At 44.6% G+C, this 23294-nt stretch overlaps 1 protein-coding gene across 1 annotated transcript; it reads right to left on the reverse strand.

The window, feature by feature from the left end:
- Nucleotides 1-21470: 21470 nt before the first annotated feature.
- Nucleotides 21471-22939, reverse strand: SSTR2 (somatostatin receptor 2). The gene has a single exon (XM_004374177.2). It carries the CDS (start codon nucleotides 22851-22853, stop codon nucleotides 21744-21746), a length of 1110 nt encoding a protein of 369 aa, XP_004374234.1. The 5' UTR covers nucleotides 22854-22939; the 3' UTR covers nucleotides 21471-21743.
- Between the last annotated feature and the right edge of the window lie 355 nt (nucleotides 22940-23294).

Below are 23294 nucleotides of genomic sequence, written 5' to 3' on the forward strand. Positions count from 1 at the left end.
AACAGAATGCGGTTTTAGAAATAGAGAAGGCCCGGTCAGTTTTTGTGCATTGGAAAGAAAGCCTGTGCCTGCGCTCCTTCAGGTTGAGAGCAACCACGAAGTAGCTTTCTGCTTTGTCACACAACTTCCGACAGACTCAGAACGTTCCCTGGTGGCAGGTCTGCAATGTGCTGTTTCTTCGAGCTCTTTCCGCAGGGGACACTGGTCTATTTTTGGCTGCCTAGCATCTGCAGGCTCTCTTTTCTCTGAGAATTCACCTCAGTAGGGCAAGATCCTTTCCCAGCCCGGTTAGAACTTAGCCTGAGGTTGGCTAATCAGACACACGCACCTTCAACTTTGATGTCAAGAAGCAGGGGCAGTGGAGATCCATTTTGGTGGTGACAGAGGTATCACCTGCCATATCCACTTTCCAGGGAGAGCAGGGGCAGTGCTAACAGTGGTGCTGGTGGCAGCTCTGGGCATCCAAATTATGTCCTCACCAGACTTCCCTGTGTCATGCTTTGCCTGGTTTCTGAATGTCCGCCTGCTCTTCGTCCCTGCCTGTCCTCTGTGCCTGGTTATCCAGCTTTCCCAGAGAGCTGTCCCGTGTCTTACTGATAAACTTCATTTCTTTTTAAATCTAAGGTAGTTTTGTTGCTCAACCTAGAGACCCTAACTGATACGCACCCCTTGAGTTTCCAGCTCCGTGAAAGGTGGAAGAGGGGGAGAAATGTCAAGGTATTAGTGTCAGTGTCTGGGGATTCGTATGAGGTGGCTTGCACTTCTACATAACGACTGCCATTTCAGGTAGAGGAAAGGCAAGCTGGCCAGCTGACTGAATCCGCTGCTGGAGTGTGCTCTGAAATCAATACTTTCCCCACCTTATATCTCTGCTTCCTGACTATCTTAGTTCTGTAGTGCTGCTATAACAGAAATACCACAAGTAGGTGGCTTTAACAAACAGAAATTTATTTTCTCACAGTTTAGGAAGCTAGAAGTCTGAATTCAGGGCGTTGTCTCTAGGGGAAGTCTCTCTTTCTCTGTCGGCTCTGGAGGAAGGTCCTTGTTTCTTTTCAGCTTCTATTCCTTGGCTCCTTGGTGATCTTCACATGGCACGGCACCTATCTTCCTCCCATCTCAGCTTGCTTGCGCTTTACCTGCTCTTTTTGTATCTCAGAAGAGACTGATTGAAGACACACCCTACTCTAATCCTGCCTCATTAACATGATGAAGAAAACCCATTTCCAAATGGGATGATAGCTACAGGTATAGATCGGGGTTATAATTCACAACACATATTTCTGGAGGACACAAGTCAATCCATAACACGGGCCAAGTTCATCTCACTGCCCTGGAGAGGTCGCTGTTGCGCCTCTGTATGCAGAAGTGAACATCACTGGAGGCTGCTGGGAAACTCCCTCCTTTGCCTGGGCATTGAGAGCGCAGGGGACCTGGAGGAAATGTGACTTTGAGTCTTTACTCTCCATCTCTCCTCTCCCTTTCCCTCTGCTTCTAGGAAGCAGCCCCTTCCTCTTCTGTTTCCTTCTGCTCTCTGGTCCTGTCAAAACCAGGGACGTGGGCAAAGAGTCAAGCTCCAGCAGTTGGACCAGGCACTGCGCTGGGGCAGAGGGTACAGAGATGAGAAACTATAGTCTTTCTTCTCAAGGTATTAGGAGGTAAATGAGTAAGAGGGGCACCTCCTGGTTTTATGGCTACGGTTTAGTTTGGGTTTAGGGGTGACTGTGTGTGTTGTGTGATAACTGCTGGTGTCAAGCTTTTTTCCTTTCACCTTACATCTTTAGGGGTACAATTTTTATTTATTGTGGTAAATATGTATGTAAAAAGACATTTGCTGTTTTAACATTCTTCACATGTATAGCATTTGACGGAGTCCTGGTGGTGCAGTGGTTAAGAGCTCAGGCTGCTAACCAAAAAGTCAGCAGTTCAAATCCATTAGCGACTCCTTGGAAACCCTATGGGGCAGTTCTGCTTTGTTTTATAGGGTTTCTATGAGTCAGAAGTGACTCATTGGCAGTGGGTTTGCTTTGGGTTTATAGTATTTGACTTCCATTACCTCCACCTGAGGAGCCGTGGTGGTGCAGTGGTTAAGCACTTGGCTGAGGACAGAAAGGTTGGCAGTTCGAACCCACCAGCTGCTCCATGGGAGAAAGATGTAGCAGTCTACTTCTGTAAAGATTACAGCCTTGGAAACCCTATGGGGCAGTTCTACTCTGTCGCTATGTGTCGGAGTTAACAGCAGTGGGTTTGGTTTTTGGTATGGGTGCTACAAGGACAGAGTTGAGTACTGCAGAAGAGACAATAGGCCCTGCAAAGCCTAAAACAGTTACTCTCCGGACCTCTGCAGAAAAAGTTTGTTGACCTCTGTTTTGGAGGAAGAGCCTACACTGAAAACCAAACCCGTTGCTGTCGAGTCAATTCTGATGCGTAGTGACCCTATAGGACAGGGTAGAACTGTCCCATAGGGTTTCCAAGGAGCAGCTGGTGGATTCGAACTGCTGACCTTTTTTGGTTAGTGCCGGAGCTCTTAGCCACTACTCCATCAGGGCTGCTGAAGAGCCTATAGGACTTGCAATTGGATTGGGTGTGGAGGGTGGGAGAAAGAGGGATTAAGGATTACTTCTGGGCTTTACCCATGAATAACTGGGTGGTGCCATTTCCTGAGATACGGATGACTTGAGGAGTATAGGGTGGCTGTCAGGAAGAAAGTTAGGAATTTTGCAAGTGTTAGCATCTCCAGGTGGAAATGCCAAGCAGGCAGCTATATGTGCAAACCAGGAGCTCAGGGCTGAAGTAATAAATGTAGGCTCATCTGGAAGCAGCTGTTCATTGCTCTCCATTTCTACTGTCATCATAATTCCCAGCTAAACCACTATAATGACCCTCCAACTCTGAAGACTGTGGGGCAGGAATAGATCACCTAGACAGGTAGTGCAGACCCAGAAGACACCAGAGCTAAGGCTCAAGCCTGTGGCCACCCAACATTGAGAGGTCAAGCAAAGGAAGTAGAGCCAGCAAAGGAGATTAAGAAGAAGTGCCTGATGAGGTAGGAAGAAAGCCAGTGGAGCATGTCACAGAAGTCGAGAGGAAAGACTGTGTCGAGAAAGGTCAGATTAGGCATGCTGAATGCTGCTGAGAGTTCCCGTAACTGAGAAGTGATTACAGAAATTGGCAAGAGGGAGACCTTTTCGTGGACAGAATGGTAATGCAAGAAGCCCTAATGGATGCAGCTGAGGAAGCTCTCTCATGGGAAGTGACACTCTCTGATAGACAGCAATTACACAAAAGCCAAGGTGTTTCATTGTGATGGAAGAGGAGGAATAGGCAGCAGCCGAAGGAGTCATGTAGACAAAGGAGTAATTTTTAAAGATGGGAAACACTAGGGAATAATTTTAAGATAATGGAATAATGCAACTGAGGGGGAGAAAATTATGCAGGAGAGAGAAGGCAGTGAGGTCTTTGAACGGGTGGAATGGGTGAGATCCAGAGGTCAAGTGGAGGAGTTGGCCAAAGAAAGGAGCAGAAACAGAAGGTCGAAGGTGGGAGAAGAGATTCAAGTAGGCTGGTAGATTTAATGGAGAGAATATGGCGGTATTCCTATCCGATTACTCTGTTTTCTCAGCACGTATGAGAAAAGCTCATCCGCCTGAGTGCAATGGTGAGGAAGAGGAAAAGGCAATGTAGGAAGTTTGAAAAGAAATAAAAGCTTGTTCCAGAATCATTAACTTTTCATCAAATATCTTTTGTGTTGCCCATAGCATCTAGCACCGAACATAGTAAGTGCTCAAATTTAAACTAGTTAAGGATGTAAAGTTTCGAGTGTGACCTTCGCTATCACCCATTTTAGTCAAGGTGCTGAGGGTATATGTCGCCCAGATGTCCAGGCTTCCTTCATCAGGTGTCATGCCTGCCTAGTTATTTGTCAAAGGCAGAGTCTCAGGTACCTGCAAATAGTTAAGTCAAATAACCACTCCTTCTACCACAAATGTCACCTCCAGTAGACATTGCTATAAAGATAAGATGTCAAGACAACTGTGTTGGCTCTCTTTATCCCATTGACATCTCAGCCAAGTGCAAATAGCAAGTGTCTGAATCCCACCGGTCTGTCCAGCCCCCGACATTTGTTTTATAGACATAGTCTATCCTTTACCAGATCCAGTTTCCCTTTCTTTTCTCCTCTCTTAACTGATTTATCAGATTCGTCTCCTTTTCTTTTTGCTTTGTTCTTGCTTTTTCTCCTTCTATTTCTCCTAGCTTAAACCAGTAAAACCAGTTGCTGTTGAGTCGACTCTGACTCTTGGTGGTCCCATGTGTGTTAGAGTACAACTGTGCTCCATAGGGTTTTCTGTGACTGATTTTTTGGAAGTAGATCATCAGACCTTTCTTCCAAGGTGCCTCTGGGTGGATTCGAACCTCCAACCTTTCAGTCTGCAGCCAAGTGTATTAACCGTTTATGCCTTTCGGGGGCTCCTTCTTGTAACATAGTCAGAGTGAAGTTTCTTATTTTCATTTTCCTAGGTAATTTTGTCTTTTCTATTGATTATCTCTTCTCCAGGTGTGCCCATCCCCCATTCAGTTCCACTCTAATCTGTCAGAGAATACCCCTTCCCTCCAACATCATCGGGGTTGAGGCAGGTTCTTCCTTCATGCCAAAAACACAGTCACCTTACATAAAAGAGGTATTGAAACAAGGGTTTGTAAATGGGTGTGATATGGGTGAGAATTGTCTTATGGATTTTATTATTTCAACTATTAGGTTACTGATGGTAAAAGATTCTTTGCCTTTTTCAATGCAGCCTTTGAGTAGATACTCCGTGATTATGTGACATATATGCATGACACCATTCACTCATTTGGAAATATTTATTGAAAATTTACTCTCTGAAAGTCACTTGTTTCGTCTGGGAGCCAAGGTCTGTGGGATGCTTTCCCAGGTGCGAGACCACATACTGCAAAATGGAAGGAGAAAATATGGTGTTGCCAAAATTCTGGTTAAAACCCTTCCATTGTAGGCATTATGCTGGCTTGCTTTCTATGTTTCTATTAGGTAGTAGGAAGGACCCCGCCCCTTTGGTATTCTGAATGACATAAGGGAGTGATGGTGGGCTTAGAGAAAGTAAACATGTCAAAATGTGTCCCCTGTTTTGAAAGACAGTCCTCTAGCATACAGACACTTGGCTACCAGGCATGGCCAGCCCATCTGTCATCTGCTCCCAAATCACTGGCGAGCCACTCCATCTTGGGTCCCCAAACTGCCTGTACAATTTGAACGGGTGGACCCATCTTAGGCAGGGGGTGGGAAGCAGTATGGGCACCAATCTGAATGTTGCTCACAATTGCTTGGTGCATCTGTCTCTTAATGTTCTGAAGTTTTCTTGGAAGCTAACAATGCAACAAAGTAGAAAGATCAAGGATTCTAGAGTCAGACTGACCAGATTCTGAATACTAGGTCAGCCATTGACAATCTCTGTAACCTCAGTCAATTAGTTGGTCTTGCTGAGCCTCATTTTTACCTGTAAAATGAGTGTAACAACGCCTATGCCATAGGATGGTTGTGAGAATTAAAGATAATCTGTGCAAAGTGCCTGTGTGGTGCTCACAGTTATAGCTATTACTATTGGCAGAATGCCTAGGTTTGATTTCAGGGGCCTAGGATTGTCTACATACAATCTCCTGAACTGAAATGTTTGATGTTTAAAATCCTACCTTTAAAGAAAGGAGGATTCAATGTTTAGGGGACACTGAGCTTCTGTTAAGGATGAGGGAAACATTTGGGAATGGTTAAGGGTGGTGGTTGAACAACAGGATGAACATAAGTTAATGTCACTAAGCTGTACATGTGAAGAATGTTAAAATGGAAAATGTTTTGTTACATACATATTTACCACAACAAAAAAATTCTACCCCTAAAGATGTAAGGTAAAAGGAAAAAACTTGACACCAGCAGTTATCACACAACACACACACACAGTCACCCCTAAACCATAGCCATAAAACTAAGAGGTGCCCTTCTTACTCATTTACCTCCTAATACCTTGAGAAAAAAGACTGTAGTTTCTCATCTCTGTACCCTCTGCCCCAGCACAGTGCCTGGTCCAACTGCTGGAGCTTGACTCTTTGCCCACATCTCTGGTTTTGACGAGACCGGAGAGCAGAAGGAAGCAGAAGAGGAAGGGGTGGCTCCCCAGAAGCAGTGGGAAAGGGAAAGGAGGGATAGAAAGTAAAGACTCAAAGTCACATTTCCTAGATTCTGTTCTTATCTCTATTTCACTAAGGAGGAAATTGGGGACCAGAGAAAGGTTATGTAATTTGACCCAAATCATTGAGGAAGTAGCAGAGTTGAGATACAAGCCAGTCTGTCTGGCTCAGAAGCCCTCACCCTTAATCACCATTCTTTACTGTCTGTGTATTTTCATCATAGCAGTTGTCACTACAATGAAATGACATGTTTATTTATCCTGTATTTTTTTATTCAGTGTCTCTCCCACAACAAGGAGCAGAGACCCGATCTGTCTTTTGTCTCATTGAGTTCCCAGCTCCTAGGACAGTGTCTGACACACAGTAGACACTGAATCTTTGTTGAGAGCATGAATAATAATTTAACTTTGTAATACAGTAATTTATTGGTATGCTAACATGTCTGTAAATATACCTTACCCTGTCATTCCTTTGTGAAAGAAGTAAAATTGCCCGAGTAATTTACTCTAAATTCAGAAATGTTGAATTTATTCATATTTTGATCTAATCTCAGCCCTCCTCTCACCCTCAAATTATGGGAATTCTTTGGAATTTTGAATGTTATTTATGATTAGAAGAGACTTCTCCATCTTAACCTCCTTATTCCCTTAGCTTGCTGCTTCTGGGCTTTGTGTGAATCTGTGCACACATCTATTTAGACTCTAAGACAGCAATACTCAGGGTAGGCATAAGTTCAAGGAGAAGTGGCCACTCAACTTGAGAATAGAGATTTAGAAGCTGGTGTTTTATTACAGTGATGCTGCCCCCACCTTACCTAGAGAAGTACAATAGCCTCCAAGACATCCAACAGCTGCCACCTGAAAATGTTCAACTGTAATGATAAATTGTGGTGGGATATTTCCTCTTGGATCCAGCATGACTAGAGAAATAGCTTGGGAGGAAGCAGTATTCAAGTCCACCTTTCCTTGGGATTAGCCATTGGCAGGATCATGCCCCATCATGGGATTCACACAACCTAAAATTCCAAGTGGCAGCTAACAACAGCTTAGAACATTTAAAGTTCCAAGACTCAGAGCATGGAACTCAGTCCTCTGAGGAAACTGCGGAAAGTTAGGTGGAGGTATGATTGTAGGAAGCTCTGCTATGTCAGTGTCCTCAGTTACCTGGATCAGTGTTGTGAAGTTTGTTTGTTTTGTCTTGTTTTGTTTAAGCTCCATCAGGTTAATCAGAAACATCCATCCTGCTTGTAGCCATCTGGATGATAAGAGTCTGGATCCTTAAAAACCCGTTGCCGTCAATTTGATTCTGACTCATAGCGACCATATAGGACAGAGTAGAACTGCCTCATAGGGTTTCCAAGGTTGCGATATTGAAGGATTCTATGGGCAAAATATTGAACGACGCAGGAAGCATTCTATGGGCAAAATATTGAATGATGCAGGAAGCATCAAAAGCAAATGGAAGGAATACACAGAGTCACTGTACCAAAAAGAATTGGCCGATGTTCAACTATTTCAGGAAGTAGCATATGATTAAGAACTGATGATATTGAAGGAAGAAGTTCAAGCTGCACTGAAAGCATTGGTGAAGAACAAGGCTCCAGGAACTGATGGAGTATCAATCGAGATGTTTCAGCAAACTGATGCAACGCTGGAAGTCCTCACTCATCTAAGCCAAGAAATTTGGAAGACAGCTACCTGGCCAACCACCTGGAAGAGATCCATATTTGTGCCCATTCCAAAGAAAGGTGATCCAACAGAATGTGGAAATTATTGAACAATATCATTAGTATCACACACGAGTAAAATTTTGCCGAAGATCATTCAAAAACAGTTGCAGCAGTACATCAACGGGAAACTGCCACAAATTCAAGCAAAATTCAGAAGAGAATGTGGAATGAGAGAGATCATTGCTGATGTCAGATGGATCTTGGCTGAAAGCAGAGAATACCAGAAAGATGTTTACCTGTGTTTTATTGACTATTCAAGCATTTGACTGTGTGGATCATAACAAATTATGGATAACATTGTGAGGAATGGGAATTCCAGAACACTTAATTGTGCTCATGAGGAACCTGTACATAGACCCAGAGGCAATTGTTCAAACAGAACAAGGGGATACTGTGTGGTTTAAAATCAGAAAAGGTGTGCATCAAGGTTGTATCCTTTCACCATACTTGTTCATTCTGTATGCTGAGAAAATAATCCAAGAAGGCAGACTATATGAAGAAGGATTGGAGGAAGACTCATTAACAACCTACGATATACAGATAATACAATCTTGCTTGCTGAAAGTGAAGAGGACTTGAAGCACCTACTGATGAATATCAAAGCCTTTGGTATGGGTTACACCTTAGCATAAAGGAAACAAAAATCCTCACAACTGGACCAATAAGCAACACCATGATAAATGGAGAAAATATTGAAGTTGTCAAGGATTTCATTTTACTTGGCTCCACAATCAACACCCATGGCAGCAGCAGTCAAGAAATCAAATGACATACTGCACTGGGCAAATCTGCTGCAAAAAAACCTCTTTAAAGTGTTAAACAGCAAAGATGTCACTTTAGGGACTAAGGTGTGCCTGACTCAAGCTATGGTATTTTCAGTTGCTTCATATGCATGTGAAAGCTGGACAATGAATAAGGAAGACCAAAAAAGGATTGACGCCTTGGAATAATGGTGTTGGCAAAGAACACAGAATATACAATGGACAGCCAGAAAAATGAACAAATCTGTCTTGGAGGAAGTACAGCCAGAATGCTCCTTAGAAGTGAGGATGGCGAGACTGCCTCATGTACTTTGGACATGTTATCGGGGGGACCAGTCCTTGGAGAAGGACTTCATGTTTGGTAAAGTCAGTGAAAAAGAGGAAGATCCTTAATGAGATGGATTGACACAGTGGCTGCAACAATGGGATCAAACATAGCCATGATTTTGAAGATGGCACAGGACCAGACAGCGTTTCGTTCTGTTGTACATAGTGTCGCTAGGAATTGGAACTGACTCAGCAACACCTTACAACGATAACAACAATCTTTACAGAAGCCAACTGTCTCATTTTCTCCTGCGGAGCGGCTGGTGGGTTCTAACCATCGATCTTCTGGTTAGCAGCCGAGCACTTAACCACTGCACCACAAGGGCTTGTTTCTGAATCCTTAGACCTGAGAAAATTTACACATTGGGTCTTTTGAAAATATGTTTTATTCGGGTCCCATTATGTATTAGGGGACTTTTAGCCACTGGGAAAGTTCTTGGGGAAAATGCAACCACTTAATTGTGTTAAACAGCCAGGTCGGTTTTTTTGATATGGTTTTGGTATAGGTGGGGAAAGTAGGACAGTATATTACTAGATCTTTAAATGTGAAAAACTGTGCAGGTAGGTGTACGTCTTGCTTTCTTGTTGTTAGTTGCTGTCATGTTGGCTCCGACTCATGGCTACCTTGTGTATAACAGAATGTAACGTTGCCCAGTCCTGCACCATCTTCCAGCACCATATTGGTCAATATTCTGTTGTGGTCCATAACAGACAGGTGCTGGTTATGTCTTGCTAAGGGACATTTTAGCGGGAGACCACAACATTGCCTTCTGTAACATCAATACCCAAAGCAGAGTTGAGTCTTTGAGTGTTAACCATCTAGAATACTACATGAGTGGCTGAAAATCCCCCTCCGTCTCTTTTGCAGCTCCTAAGAAGTCCCATGGTTATTTACTGAAAATCTAGTTTACCCTCTTAGGATTTAGAGTGTTTCTAATACTGGAAAGCTGTAAAGGGGCCCTCAGTTGTGCCTGCACACTGGTGGAAGTTTTAATGAACTCGATCCAGCTGTCCCAATGGATCATTGGTAGCTTGAGAGTGCTGGAGTCCTGAGATGCGAGGATACTGCACACAATGCAGTGCTGGTTTTTCTCCATCTGCCTCCTCCCCACACCTCATCCATCCTGTGCCCGAGAGGCTGACCTCTGTGAACTGCCTCCATTGCCTCTCTTGTTCTTGGGCTCTGGTTGAGTTCAGCCATGAAAGGAGATCAAAGGGATTCACTGTGATCCTGGCAGTGGCTGAATTACCTTATGACCATAGCTCCTGCCAAGTCTTACCTTCCTGGTGGCTTCAGATCTGACCGGGCTCTTGTAACACCATCCCCTCCCTTGCTCCTTCAGCTTAGGGCTGGTAAAGGCTTCTGCTGGACTCGAAACCTTTCCTTAATCTCCAGGCACCTCGTCCCGCTCTTGATGATCCCCTCAAGCTGCCCACACCTCCGTATGTAGTCCCTTCATTACATTCGTTTCAGTGAAACCCTTTTAAGTGTAGCATCTGTTTCCAGCTGGACCCGTGAGTGATACAGATGGCTGTATACCCAGGATTAATGGCATGGTCTTCTCCCTCTGGGTAGTACCAGGCCCCAGGCCAGCCACGGTCTCACACTGGTGGAAGAACGAAAAAAGAACTCAGCGGTTTGTAACATGTTGTGACCTGCTAAGTTTCCAGAATGCTTTGGCAATATGAGGCTGTGTTAGGGGAGGTGAGAGGTTATCCCTGGTCCATTCTGATGAAGACCAAAGTGTAGTTAGGCTTAGCAGAAAGTAAAGTCTTCTAGCCAGAAAGGAATACTCTTGTGTAGCTAGGGAGTGTATGGCCCCTTATCAGGCAGACACATAATTGCATTTACTTTTCTGCACCCCAACTTGCTTTCCTCTTGCATCACATGGTTGGATTTGGTGGTGCCAGCTAAGCTTCCACTACTGGTGGGATTACCATGCGAACCATGGTTTAATCTGAGACAATTTGGAACATGGTCGGTTGTTTAACAAGCAAAACATTTCTGGTCTTCTTTAACAGAGGTGAAGGGAACCTCACATTTACTGGGCACCTCTAAACACTATGGGGCAGTTCTACTCTGTCCTGTAGGATCGCTATGAGTCAGAATCGACTCGACAGCATTGGGTATAGGTCTGGCAAGGAGCCCTGGTGATGCAGTGGTTAAGCACTTGGCTGATAACCGGAAGGTCAGCGGTTCAAACCCGCCAGGTGCTCCATGGGAGAAAGATGTGGCAGTCTGCTTCCGTAAAGATTACAGCCTTGGAAACCCTATGGGGCAGTTCTACTCTGTCCTGTAGGGTTGGTATGAGTCAGAATTGACTTGACAGCAATGGGTTATATTCCTGGTAATGTGATAAATTATTTTAAATATTTTTTTTCACCCAACCTTTACAAAAATGCTGTGAGGTACATGGTGTTATCCCTTTTTTGCAGGTGAGGAAGTGGGGGGTTCCAGAATGTCAAGTACTTGCCCAAGATCACCCATCCCATTGGTGGAAGTGCAATGTGATCAGGTGGCTAAGAGTGCAGGTTCTGGGCCAGTGATGTCAGTACTGTGTGCCTTCAGTTTTCTCATCTGTAGAATGGGATAACAACAGAACCTACTTCATAGGGCTCTTGCGGGAATTGAATTAGATGATGATTATAAAATGCTTAGAATAGGACTTGGTACAGAATGAGCACTCAGATTGTTAACTAATGTTGTTTTCTGATGTTAGCAGTCTCATTTATAGTTAAGACTCTGCTATAAACAGCTGGAAATTGACCAAGAACTGGCATGTCTTTATGGCATCTTCAGAGCATCCCTTTTGTCATCTGCTCTCCATTGATCCAGGCATGCTATTTATTTAAACTAGGCTATAAAACGTGGAAGAAATCAGATAGGGCCACTCAAAAATCAGTCTGTGGACAAAATGATACTCACCAGTTGTTGCCTATTTTCACGTTTTTTTGACTGTTTGCAGACAAATAATTGCTAAGGTCTTAGTAAACCAAAACACCTATCGCTGACTCAAAGTGACCCTATAGGACAGAGCAGAACTGCCCCATAGCATTTCCAAGGCTGCAGTAGAAGCATATTGCCACATCTTTCTCTCGTGGAACAGTAGTGGATTCGAAACGCCGCCGACCTTCTGGCTAGCAGCTGAGCGCTTAACAACTGCACCCTCCTTAAGACCTTGGTAAGATCTAGAAAACACTTTGTAGGGTTTTACTTGGACTTAGAGGTTTAAAACAAACTGTAAATTCTAAAGCCTGCTTGCAGTTCAGTGTTTTAGGAAATCTGTAAAGTGCGGGTTCTGTTACCCAGGACTCTGACTCACTTTCTGGAGCACGTGGGATGTTTTCAGAGATTGGTGGGGACAGAGGAGAATTCACATACCTGGCCCAGTGAACAAATGTCAGTCCGAGGCCCTTCGATGGAGAACATGGTTTCATGGGAAGGTAGTTTATAAAACAGTACACTTGTAAATATAAAAAATAAAGTCACTGAAAAGAATGAAACCTTTTGGTTTCTAGTATAAGAATTATACAATCAATTAAAACAGCAAATATGGAGGTAAGTTGATCTGACAGAGAAACATGCAATCACAAAGGCAGTTGCAGCTTACTGGAAAGCAAAAGCAGTTTTAGCAATTCCACATACATCCTGAGCATGCAGATGACACATTAGCAAGAATAACCACGTACAAAATACCATAAGAATAATAAAAATATCTAGCTATAGACTACATGTACACCTCTTTTTCACATGTTAAAACCATCAATCACATCATAAAACTGAAACTGTTTTTGCAGCTGGGGCCGCCAAAGGCTTTTTCTGGCTGTCCCAGGCCTTTTTGTATCCACGGAACATGGAAGGAGAAAGATAAGTCCATTAAGCCTTCAAAGACGGGTAGAAAGAAGCCCAAGGCTCGATTTCGTTATCTCCACCACCTTCAGAATAAAAGGATGACAACAACAATAATAACAATGTCAGAAAAACAAAACCAGACCTGTTGCTGTCGGGTTGATTACAACTCATAGCAACCCTATAGGACACAGTAGAACTGCCCCATAGAGTTTCCAAGGCTGTGATCTTTATGGGAGCAGATTGCCGCATCTTACTCCCAAGGAGTGGCTGGTGGGTTTGAACCACTGAGCTTTCGGTTAGCAGCTGAGCACTTTACCACTGTGCCACCAGGGCTCCTTCCAACAATGTCAGCATCACTCAAAAGAACAGAGAGGGGGCGAAATGCAGTGTGGCATCCTGTGTATAAAGGGTTTTCAATCTTCTTTGATAGTGATTGAGCTACTGTTTGTAAAACGCCAACATTGTTTTTTGGTGAGTGACAGCCAGAGAGTGATGGATAGATTAACTGTGAAATAAGGAGGAAGCAGGCTTTAGAGAAAATGCACCTTACATGTTAAACTGTCTTTCAACCAGTTATAAAGTCAACACCATGCACTCCACACTCTGTCCTTTATGATTGAGCTGGGTCTGAGTTGTCAGAGACTAGAGTGGAGACTTCTGCTGGGGAAAAGGCTTTGAAATCATTCTGGTCCTGGAATTGTCTGATGTTACTTTTGCTCACCATCAATAGGGTGAGCTTGGTGGCTGCTCATGGCAGTTTATTATCTGCCTGGGGTAGCTAGTTTCCTTCTTCAAGTAAGAAAAAACTGGAAACCAACCTTCATTAGCTGGTTGTTCTAGTTAGAAATCTTTTTCTCCTGCTCAACTACTTATTAAGATGCTCCATCAAAGGACATTTAATGGCCAAAAGGAGGGAGAGAAAAAGAATGAGACGTAGTTGTGCACCATCTACCCATAGGATTGTTCTTAGCTGCCGCCAAGTTGGCCCCAGACTCATGGTGACCCCATGCACAATGGAACAAAATGCTGCCCAGTCCTGTGCCATTCCCATGATCAGTCGCGGATCGTACCGGAATGATCCATAGGGTTTTCATTGACTGATTTTTGGAAGTAGATCGCCAGGCCTTTCTTCCTAGTCTGTCTTAGTCTAGAAGCTCCACTGAAACGTGTTCAGCATCCTAGCAACATGCAAGCTTCCACTGACAGATGGGTGGTGACTGTGCATGAGGTTCATTGGCCGGAAATCGAACCCGGGTCTCCCCATGGGAGGTGAGAATTCTACCACTGAATCACCAATGTCCCCACCCTCCAAGGATAAAACACCTTTAAATCTGTTCCCACGCTCATTTTATGAAAACCAAGTGTCCCTTTCTTAGTTGCTTAAAAGGGGACATTGTAGAATTCTTCAAAAGAATGCATTTTAAAATTAAATTTAAATTAAATTTTTAATTTTAACTATAAATATTAGAGAATCCTTTTAAAAGATCGGAGGAGGGTATTTTTAAAGGAAATGAACTCTGATGTGATACATTTAAAAAAATGTGAGACTCCCTGCTTACAGGCCACCCCCCTCAGCTGGTTCCCCATGGAAGGCTCCAGGCCTTCCTCTGAACGCAGTCCCTAAGGTGAGGCTGACCTCAGAAGGCAGACTTTGCTGCTGAAGCAACTTGCAGCTTCCGTGCCCTGCTTTGCTTCTTCTCCAGCAGTCAGGATTTCCTTTCTTGGCCCTGGAGGCAGCAAGAAAGCCCTTGAAACCCCGAACTCTCTAATTACCCATTTCCATGTCAACCCAGCGGCCGAAAACCAGGTTGCTGATGGCAGACCGGATTTTGTCTCTGCTCAGCTACTCAGTTTAAGATGGAGAAGGAATGCGCAGAGAGCCCAGGGCAGGGACTGCACACACCGTGACCCAGCCCGCGAGCTCTGCCGCTGACATCCGTCCCCAAGCCTTTGGAGGTGGGAGAAGGCGAAAGGTGGCAAGGTGCAGAGCAGAAAAGTAGACTGCTGTGGTGTCTCGCCTCCCACAGCAAGTCCACCATAAATAATACAGCACCCATCTACCCGGGAGCTGGGAAGAGATATCTAGGAGACTATTGCAATCTGCCAAAAAGCACTTAAACTGAAGCCAAACAAAGTAAGCCTTCATCCGGTCCAAGTCCGCGCTCGGAAGCGTCTAGCACTCCAGGTTGGCAGCGCAGCTGGGACTAAGCTAAACCGTAATTAATCTCGAGAATGAGCCCTGGAGACCAGACTTCTGTCCATCAAAGCATCTAACACCGCTCTCTTTCCCATCACACACTGGCAGGTACTTAAGAAGCAAACAAGATGAGCTGCTACGGATGCCCGAGCTGTGAAAACGGGCTGGAGCGGGACAGCGGACCAGGGAGGACTACTTTTATGCTTAAGAGACTCTTGTGGCAATGTCCTCGTGGGTGAGGAAGAGAACCGCAATTCATTTTCTTGGTGGCCAGGCATCATCACAGCTTCCAGAAAAATTTTCAGCCTTAGATTTGCATTAAAAACCACGGAGAGAAGAAATGTCCATTAAAATTCTGCCCTTGATGAGAATCAACTTAAAAATTATTTTCAGTGATTTTTTCGGCAAAGAAGTTGCGTTGCTTCTTATGCACAAATATCACCGTTAACAGAATTCAGTAGCAGGGATGCTTTGTAGCCAACCATTGCCACTCTTTTGCCAACTCTATCCTTTTTTAATCGAGGTGGCTTATTATTGCAGGGACAGCTGGTGGGTCTAGGGTTGCAGTCTGTGATCTGGCGTGGAATCCTCTGGGCAAAGAAATGAGCGTATGCACAAAGTCTCCCACCCATACTGCAGCATCAGTATAGAAAAAAAATGACTTAATATCCCTAGACTTCAAATGAGTTAGTCCAATCGTAGTTACCACCCCCACGGAAAGCCCTGGAGAATCTCTGCTTTGGCGGTTTAGCCTAAGAGATACATAAAGCATGTGTGCACGTGTCACATGTATGCCCCACGTGTCTGCACATGTGTCACACGTGCACCTCACAAGAGCAAGTGTGTCTTAAGTGCATGCACATTGCACACGAGCACTTGTCACAGTGTACGGCACAATGCTGTACATGCTCAGTGTCACATGTGTGCCTGGTGTCACACGTGTGCACCTGCCACACTGCACATTGTGTGCATGCACATTTGTCACATTTATGACTGTGTCACGTGTGCATGTGTGTGCTTGACAGCGTACACTGTAGAGAAAGTACATGTTGAGTGTTAAAAGACTGTCCATTTCTCCTGAGAAGGGGGATGCTGGTTTCTGCGTGCCATCAAGTCGATTCCCACTCATAGAGACTCCATGTGACAGAGCAGAACTGCCCCATAGGATTTTCTTGGCTGTAATCGTTATAGGAGCAGATCACCAGATCTTTTCGACTGCAGAACACTGGGTGGATTTGAACTGCCAGCCTTTCAGTTAGCAGCTGAGCACTTAACCATTGCACCACCAGGGCTCCTAAGAAAGCAACTAAGCCTTGGTTATTTTATATGAAAACCATTTGGGTTTCTAGTTTTAAAAAAAATGAGAAAAAATATCAGCTCCCTCAGAAATGACCATATTTCCTCACTTGGGGGCAGGAACCCTTATAGCAACTGAAGCCCCAGGAATCTGTGAGGTAGAGGAGACGCGGTCCAGGAATGGCGTTGCTCTGCATCGCTGCACCTGATGTGTTTGCAGGGGGCACTGGAGAGCTGAGAGTGAGTCTTCCTCTCCTGAGACAGTTGTCCTTCAGGGCCCTGTAATCTGTTTTCTGTCAGGACTTGGGGGACAACTGTGCAACGGTGTCTCCTGCGTCCAGGGCTAAGACAGCATTATCTGGTAGCAGCCCCAACGGCAGGTTCAGGTTGTGCCCCCCTTTCTGTCTTCAAAAGGACCTTCTCTATTCCCTTAAGCCATTGGAGGCCTCCGTCATTGAATAATTGCAATGGGCACATCTGAGGGATGCCCTTTTTAATGGCTTTTTAAGTGGGCCTGGCGTCACATTCCTTAACGAGTTTTCTAGAAGGATAGACAATGTTACCTTTAACCGGCGCCTTCCTTTTCTGCACCAGTCCTGGCAGGAACAGGGGTGGAAGTGGGCCACCTCTCCCAACCAGACACACACATTGAAGCAAAGGGGTCTTTTCCTCGCCCTGGTCTGTGCCTTCACACATGCTGGGAAGGCAGAAAGAGGTGAAAAAATAAAGCCTCACTCATTCTCTCTTCCTCCCCTCTCCACTACAATGTCCCTTTCCTCCCACCTGAGGCTGAGTCGCCGGGTCACCAGGGCTCCTGCTGAAAACCTTTGTCCAGCAGCGGGCAGATGCTCACCTAGCCCAGTGTTCCAGCCACCATATTTCACTTTAATAATATCCGCCTCACGTCTAATCTTAGGAGAATCCAAAATGTTTTACATCAGCTCGGCTACGTCTTGGTTAATTTTTAGCTCTGATTTTAAGCGTAGTCTAGATGCTGGCAACCTGAGACATCTAAGCAGAAAAACGAGATGCCTGTGTTCAGATACTGCTGAGTTAAGGGAAAGGGCAGACAGTCAGATTGCAAGTGGCAATGGGGGTGGAAGGTGTGAAAGCTCGCCCTTGAGATGTTACTCTCAACCCTCATGGTCTGCAGCATCAGGTAACACAAACTACAGAAGATTTCAGCTGAAGTAGAATACCATCCCTGGTGCCTACTTTCCAGATGAACTGCTAGAAATAAAATTAGGACTCTGTCTGTGGGAATTTCTCCAGAAATTCACATTTTAGAAGCAAAACAACCACGTAGGTAAAGGTTCACCTGAAAGGATTGCTCTAATAGAACATTTGATAGGAAATTCAGTGTTTCTGTGTCTGGCAAAAGTACGAGTGAGACAAGTGATTAATTCTAAGCCATTACTTATTAGTTTAAATGCTTGGCTTGCCAGCCATTGGGATTCTTATAATGAGACAAGATTGGGAAACATGTATCAGGACTTCCTGACCATATGTGGGACCTTTGATGATTCTCTTGCCTCTTTTCTTCAACAAGACCAAAATTCATTTCTGCCTTCCATTTACCGTCATGATTGAATAGTCACACTTGGAGCTGATTAGGAACATATATCTAGACAGCTGTTTACTTCCTACCCGTGTCAACTCAATGACGAGAATGTAATCTTTTCTAGCATGGCGCTCCTCTCTAGAGCAGCTGGGGCTGAAAGCTTCAGCAGTCAACAATTCTATTCCTTCATGGAAACCAAACGCCAAAACCCATTGCTGTTGAGTCGATTCTGACTCGTAGCGACTCTATAGGACAGAGTACAGCCGCCCCTTGGGGTTTCCAAGGCTGTAAAGCTTTCCTGAAGCAGACTGCCACAGCTGGTGGGTTTGAACCATGACCTTTCGGTTAGCAGCTGAGTGTTTAACCACTCTGCCAGCAGGGCTCTATTCCGTCATGGAGACGAGGTTAAACGTGTGTAAGCAAATAGACTGTAGCTCACTGCCACCTCTGAAAGCCCCATTCACCAGTCCACCTTTTTCTCTCTGCATAACATTTTACTACGCAGTGTGCTTCTCCTGTGTCTTCTTAGACTGTTCAAAGCTACGCCATGAACCCCACCAAAGTTTCAAGTCTGCGTTCAATATTACCTATCTCTTTGTGTTCCTGAAACGCAGGCTGACATTGTTCAGCGCAGGCCACAGTATCATATTACCTCTCCCAATACCTTTCTCACTAAACCCACTTAGGTCTAACCAACCCTTAACTACCCATGTTCATGGAAGGTAAGTAGTAGCTTGTATAATCCAGATGATCAGATACCCGAAAACCAGTGGAGTGCATTGCTTTTTATTCCCTTCTGGCATTGAGCGGATTTATCTTCATAAGTACTTGTTGAATGGAATCTAATATTAAATTTTGGAATCAAAATTTTGCTAACACTTAAATTTTTATTCCCTTTTTTGGATTAAAAACAAAACAAAGAGTAAATCATCCCTAAAATTAAAAAAAGCAACCTGTTGCCGTTAACTTGATTCCGACTCATGGTGACCCCACGTGTGTGAGTAGAACTGTGCTTCATAGAGTTTTCAATGGCTGATTTTTTTGGGAAGTTGATTGCAAGGACTTTCTTCCGAGATGCCTCTGGGTGGACTTGAACCTCCAACCTTTCAGTTAGCAAGAAGCGTGTTAACCATTTGCACCACTCAGGGACCCTCATCCCTGAAATAGATATTTTAAAACATGGAGAATCCCTGTTGCTATGTAGTAGAAACCCGACAGCTTATTTTGGAGGGAATTACAGGATCGATCTTAAAGACTCCATCTGTTAGCCTTAGGATGATCATCCTGCTGATGAAAATACACCATGTACCTAGACATGCATTTCGTTTCTGGGCTTTGGATGTCTACTTTGGACCCTGGCCTCCTCAAAGACAGTTTCTCTGGCTGCAGGGACATGAGTGCCATAGAATTACTCTATCTGCCTTGAAATCACTTCCACCAATTCTTGGTCCCTTAGAATCACTTCCCTAAATAAAAATCGGTGTTTATTCAAAGGCCCTGGAATATCTCCTATCATAATAATAGTAACCCCAAACCCGTTGCCGTCGAGTTGATTCTGACTCATAGCCACCTTGTAGGACAGAGTAGAACTTCTCATAAGGTTTCCAAGGAGCGGCTGGTGGATTCGAACTGCCGACCTTTTGGTTAGCAGCCAAGCTCTTAACCACTGCACCACCAGGGCTCCAATAATGGTAAAGTTGGGATTCAAGCATTTCCTTCCAAACCTTTGCTTGTTTTTCTTATAAAAAAACAAAAGAAGAAGAAGAAGGTGGTAGAGGAGGAGGAAGAGGAGTTAGAGGAGAAGTCACTCTCCACCAGGTGTGGCTACTAGGACGCCCTGAACTTGTTAGCTGACCTTTGTAATGGTGTGGGGTTTTACTGCATGCATTTTTGTGTAACACCTTTCCCTGTGGCCTCTCTTACAATTGTACCTCTTTGTCTTTTTGCACAGATTTATTTATCTATCATAAATCTCATTGGATATATTTGCCTAAGCCACTGTAAATACTTTGGGGAACGAGGTGGTGTGGAATAATATGGATAGACAGAACAAAGGCAGCACCTGCCCAGCCATCCACGGTCGTTCCAACCATCAAACAGCCCTTGCTTAGGGAGCCGGAAGAGGGACGCTCATTTTAAAATATGGTGAGGTCTATGTGTGGAACACCAAGAGTGAGGCTTTCCTATAAGAACGAGAGATGATGGAAACAGTACAAACACCTAAGTGTATATTAACACCCTGGAAACTGTGGTCGGTCAATAAAATGACCATCCTCTCTTCTTTTATCGCTTGTGGATGAGCCCGTCAACAGTTCCAGGGGCAAGAGATGCCACTGATGGTGGGAAGGGCCTGTCTGTGATGGTCCTTGAGGAATAGCTCAGAGAGCTGGTGGCACCACAGGTCTGATGCTTAATGTGTATACAGTGGGTAAGGAAGGTGGTGCGGTAATACCTGTGAGGGATGGGCCTCCTCCCATCTCACACCCACACACCCCACACTCGCTAAGTTTATTGGCTGATGTGGGTGCTTACCTTTTACAAACAATGTCCTCAAGTCTGCAGTTTGCATTGTGATTTTCTTAATGCCCAGCTTTGTAAAAGTCCTTAACAACAACAAAACCCTTTGAGGGGCTGCTGAATTACATTTCCATTTTCTTTCATTAGGAAGCCATGTCTGGCATTTAAAAAAATAATAATAATTTCATGGTTTCTCATGAAGGTGTAATTTTGCTTCATTCTTATTCATTTATTTTCACAGTGGGGAGAATCAGATTGTTTCTCCATGAGCATCACCGGCCAGTTTTCACCTTTCATGTTAGTGATTTTTTTTTTTTCTTATGGCTCCCTAAGAAAAATTAAAGCAATTTGAGATGGAAAAATGCAATCTTATAACAAAGCAGGTTTTGTCTGGATAAATACAATGACCACAACCATTTAAGTCCTTTTGGGTAAATACATAATTCTTTGATTATTTCTGAGAAAAAGAAACACATGAATGTATGTTCTGGGTCTTAACAAAGAGTTTCTCCTGCTCCCCTTTTACTCTGAACTAAGTTGCCTGAAATTAATGATGCCAGCACCCAAGGGTGAAGCCTGGTTTTGTGAGGCTTGAAGTTAGACAATTTAGGGGGCCCTCTTTCAGAAAAAGAATACAAAAATGTCTTACTTTTACCATTTTCTACAATAGCATATGACCACTTGAACATACTGCTGGGGTTCCTCCATTTTTATAAAAACACACGATCACGTGAATATCCTGCCAGGGTACCTCCTGGGCCTTCGAAAGGGCTATGCGAGACAGCCCGAAGCTTACACTTTATTGGCTTCGTGGTAAGTCCATTTTGGCCGGTACCATATTATAAGAAATGTCCGCTTATACTTTGCACACTTGAATTTGCTACTTGTCCACATGAACATAGGAAAGGTAGCTAATAGCTGTACAGGGACTGGATAGTAATGTACAAGTCTAAACGTAAGAACACAAGATTACATATTGGCATTAAACACACAAACACACAGATACATTTTGCTATTTTCGTTGAGCCTCGACATTTCCAAAGATCACACCCAGGCATGATCTCCCCTTCTCCAGACCTTAAATTGTCTGCCTGCATTTAAATGTTCGCTTTCAAGGGGAGGTAATCAATTCAGTACACTATCATTCAGTCAGACAAGTTGACTCAAACACTGCTTTCTGAATTGGCCTCATGCTGAGCAATTCCCTATACTAGAAGCCAGGTGCGACAGGTGGGAGGACGAAGGGGATGGGGGTAGGGAACACACTGCCAGTAGGCAGAGCTTGGCGTTTTTGTTTTTCAGGTGGTTCAGATACTGGTCTGGAGGTCTCCATTGAGGAGGGTCCTCTGGGTCTCCGTGGTCTCATTCAGCCGGGATTTGTCCTGCTTACTGTCACTCCGTTCCCCATCATCTGTGCCGCTCACCTTGACCAAGCAGAGGACATTCTGGAAGCTCTTCTTGAAGTTGTCAGACAAGAAAGCATATAGGATGGGGTTGGCACAGCTATTAGCGTAGGTGAGGACCACCACAAAGTCAAACATGCCTTTGAGGGCTGGAGTGGGGCTGATGGCCACAGAGACCGATGAGACATTGAAGATGTAGAAGGGGAGCCAGCAGAAAATGAAGACAGCTACCACTATGGACACCATCCGGGTGACCTTCTTCTCCGACTTTTTCCTCTTGGAGGAACCCACTCGGATTCCAGAGGACTTGACCTTGATGATAATGAACAGGTAGCAAAGACAAATGATGGTAAGCGGTACCAGGAACCCCAAGATGAAGGTGTAGATAATGAACCCTGTGTACCATGCCCCAGATTCACCTGGCCAGTTGATGGTGCAGCTGCTTCTCCCCCACTGGTTGCTCCGAAGCCCAGCATATATCATGATAGGCAAGATGACCAGCAGAGAGACTCCCCACACAGCCATGTTGATCATCTTGGCTGTCCGGGGTCTCCTCCACTTGGCCGACTTGATGGGGTGGACCACGGCCAAGTAGCGGTCGATGCTCATGACTGTCAAGCAGAAAATGCTGGTGAACTGATTGATGCCATCCACAGTCATGACCACCCGGCAAATGGCCTTGCCAAAGGGCCAGTGGACCAGAGCCACCTGCATGGCCAGGAAGGGCAGGCCCAGCATGAAGAGCTCATCCGCAATGGCCAGGTTGAGGATGTAAATGTTGGTGATGGTCTTCATCTTGGCATAGCGGAGGATGACATAAATGACAAGCGTGTTGCCACACAACCCGATGATGCAGACCACAAAATATATGAATGTGAGGACTGCATTGCTGGTCAAGTCATAGTATGGCTCTGTTTGGTTGGAGCCATTGACTGCCACCACTGAGCCATTGAGGTCAAATGGAGGGGATAGCCATGCTTGGCTCCCATTGAGTAGCTCGTACGCCATATCCATGGCTGCTGTACTGTCTTAGGCTAGTTCCAACCAGCCCAAATATTCTATTCTCACCTTCATGGGCCCCAGATGCAAAGGATCCACTGTGACATCTGAAAGGGAAGAAAGAAAGATTGGCCTATCAGTCATAGACTACTTAAGTTCTCCCTAGCTTTCCCCATTTCTGGCTTACCCTCCCAGACATACTCCTAAATTGAAAAGTATGTTATCTTTTCTGTCAATCTTAGGGCTACTGGCCCATTCCATCAGTAAGTGGACTTTTGAGTTGTTTTTCCAGTAGTGGGGAAGGGCTTGAGTTAAGCAATCACAGTTTATCTTGTCATCTTCAGTGACGGACATTGGCAGATGATTGTGGCTGCAACCATCTAAGAAGCTGACTGGTCCAAACTGGAAGGAGGTGGAGCTTGGAGAAGTCCAGCCCCTGGTCTCCTGGGGGTCTGA

This window comes from Trichechus manatus, unplaced genomic scaffold, assembly GCF_000243295.1.
Source record: "Trichechus manatus latirostris isolate Lorelei unplaced genomic scaffold, TriManLat1.0 scaffold00028, whole genome shotgun sequence".
In the NCBI taxonomy this organism is placed as follows: Eukaryota; Metazoa; Chordata; class Mammalia; order Sirenia; family Trichechidae; genus Trichechus; species Trichechus manatus.

Coding starts and splice junctions, on each gene's coding strand:
- SSTR2 (XM_004374177.2), bottom strand. CDS start 22,853: ATGGATATGGCGTACGAGCTACTCAATGGGAGCCAAGCATGGCTATCC.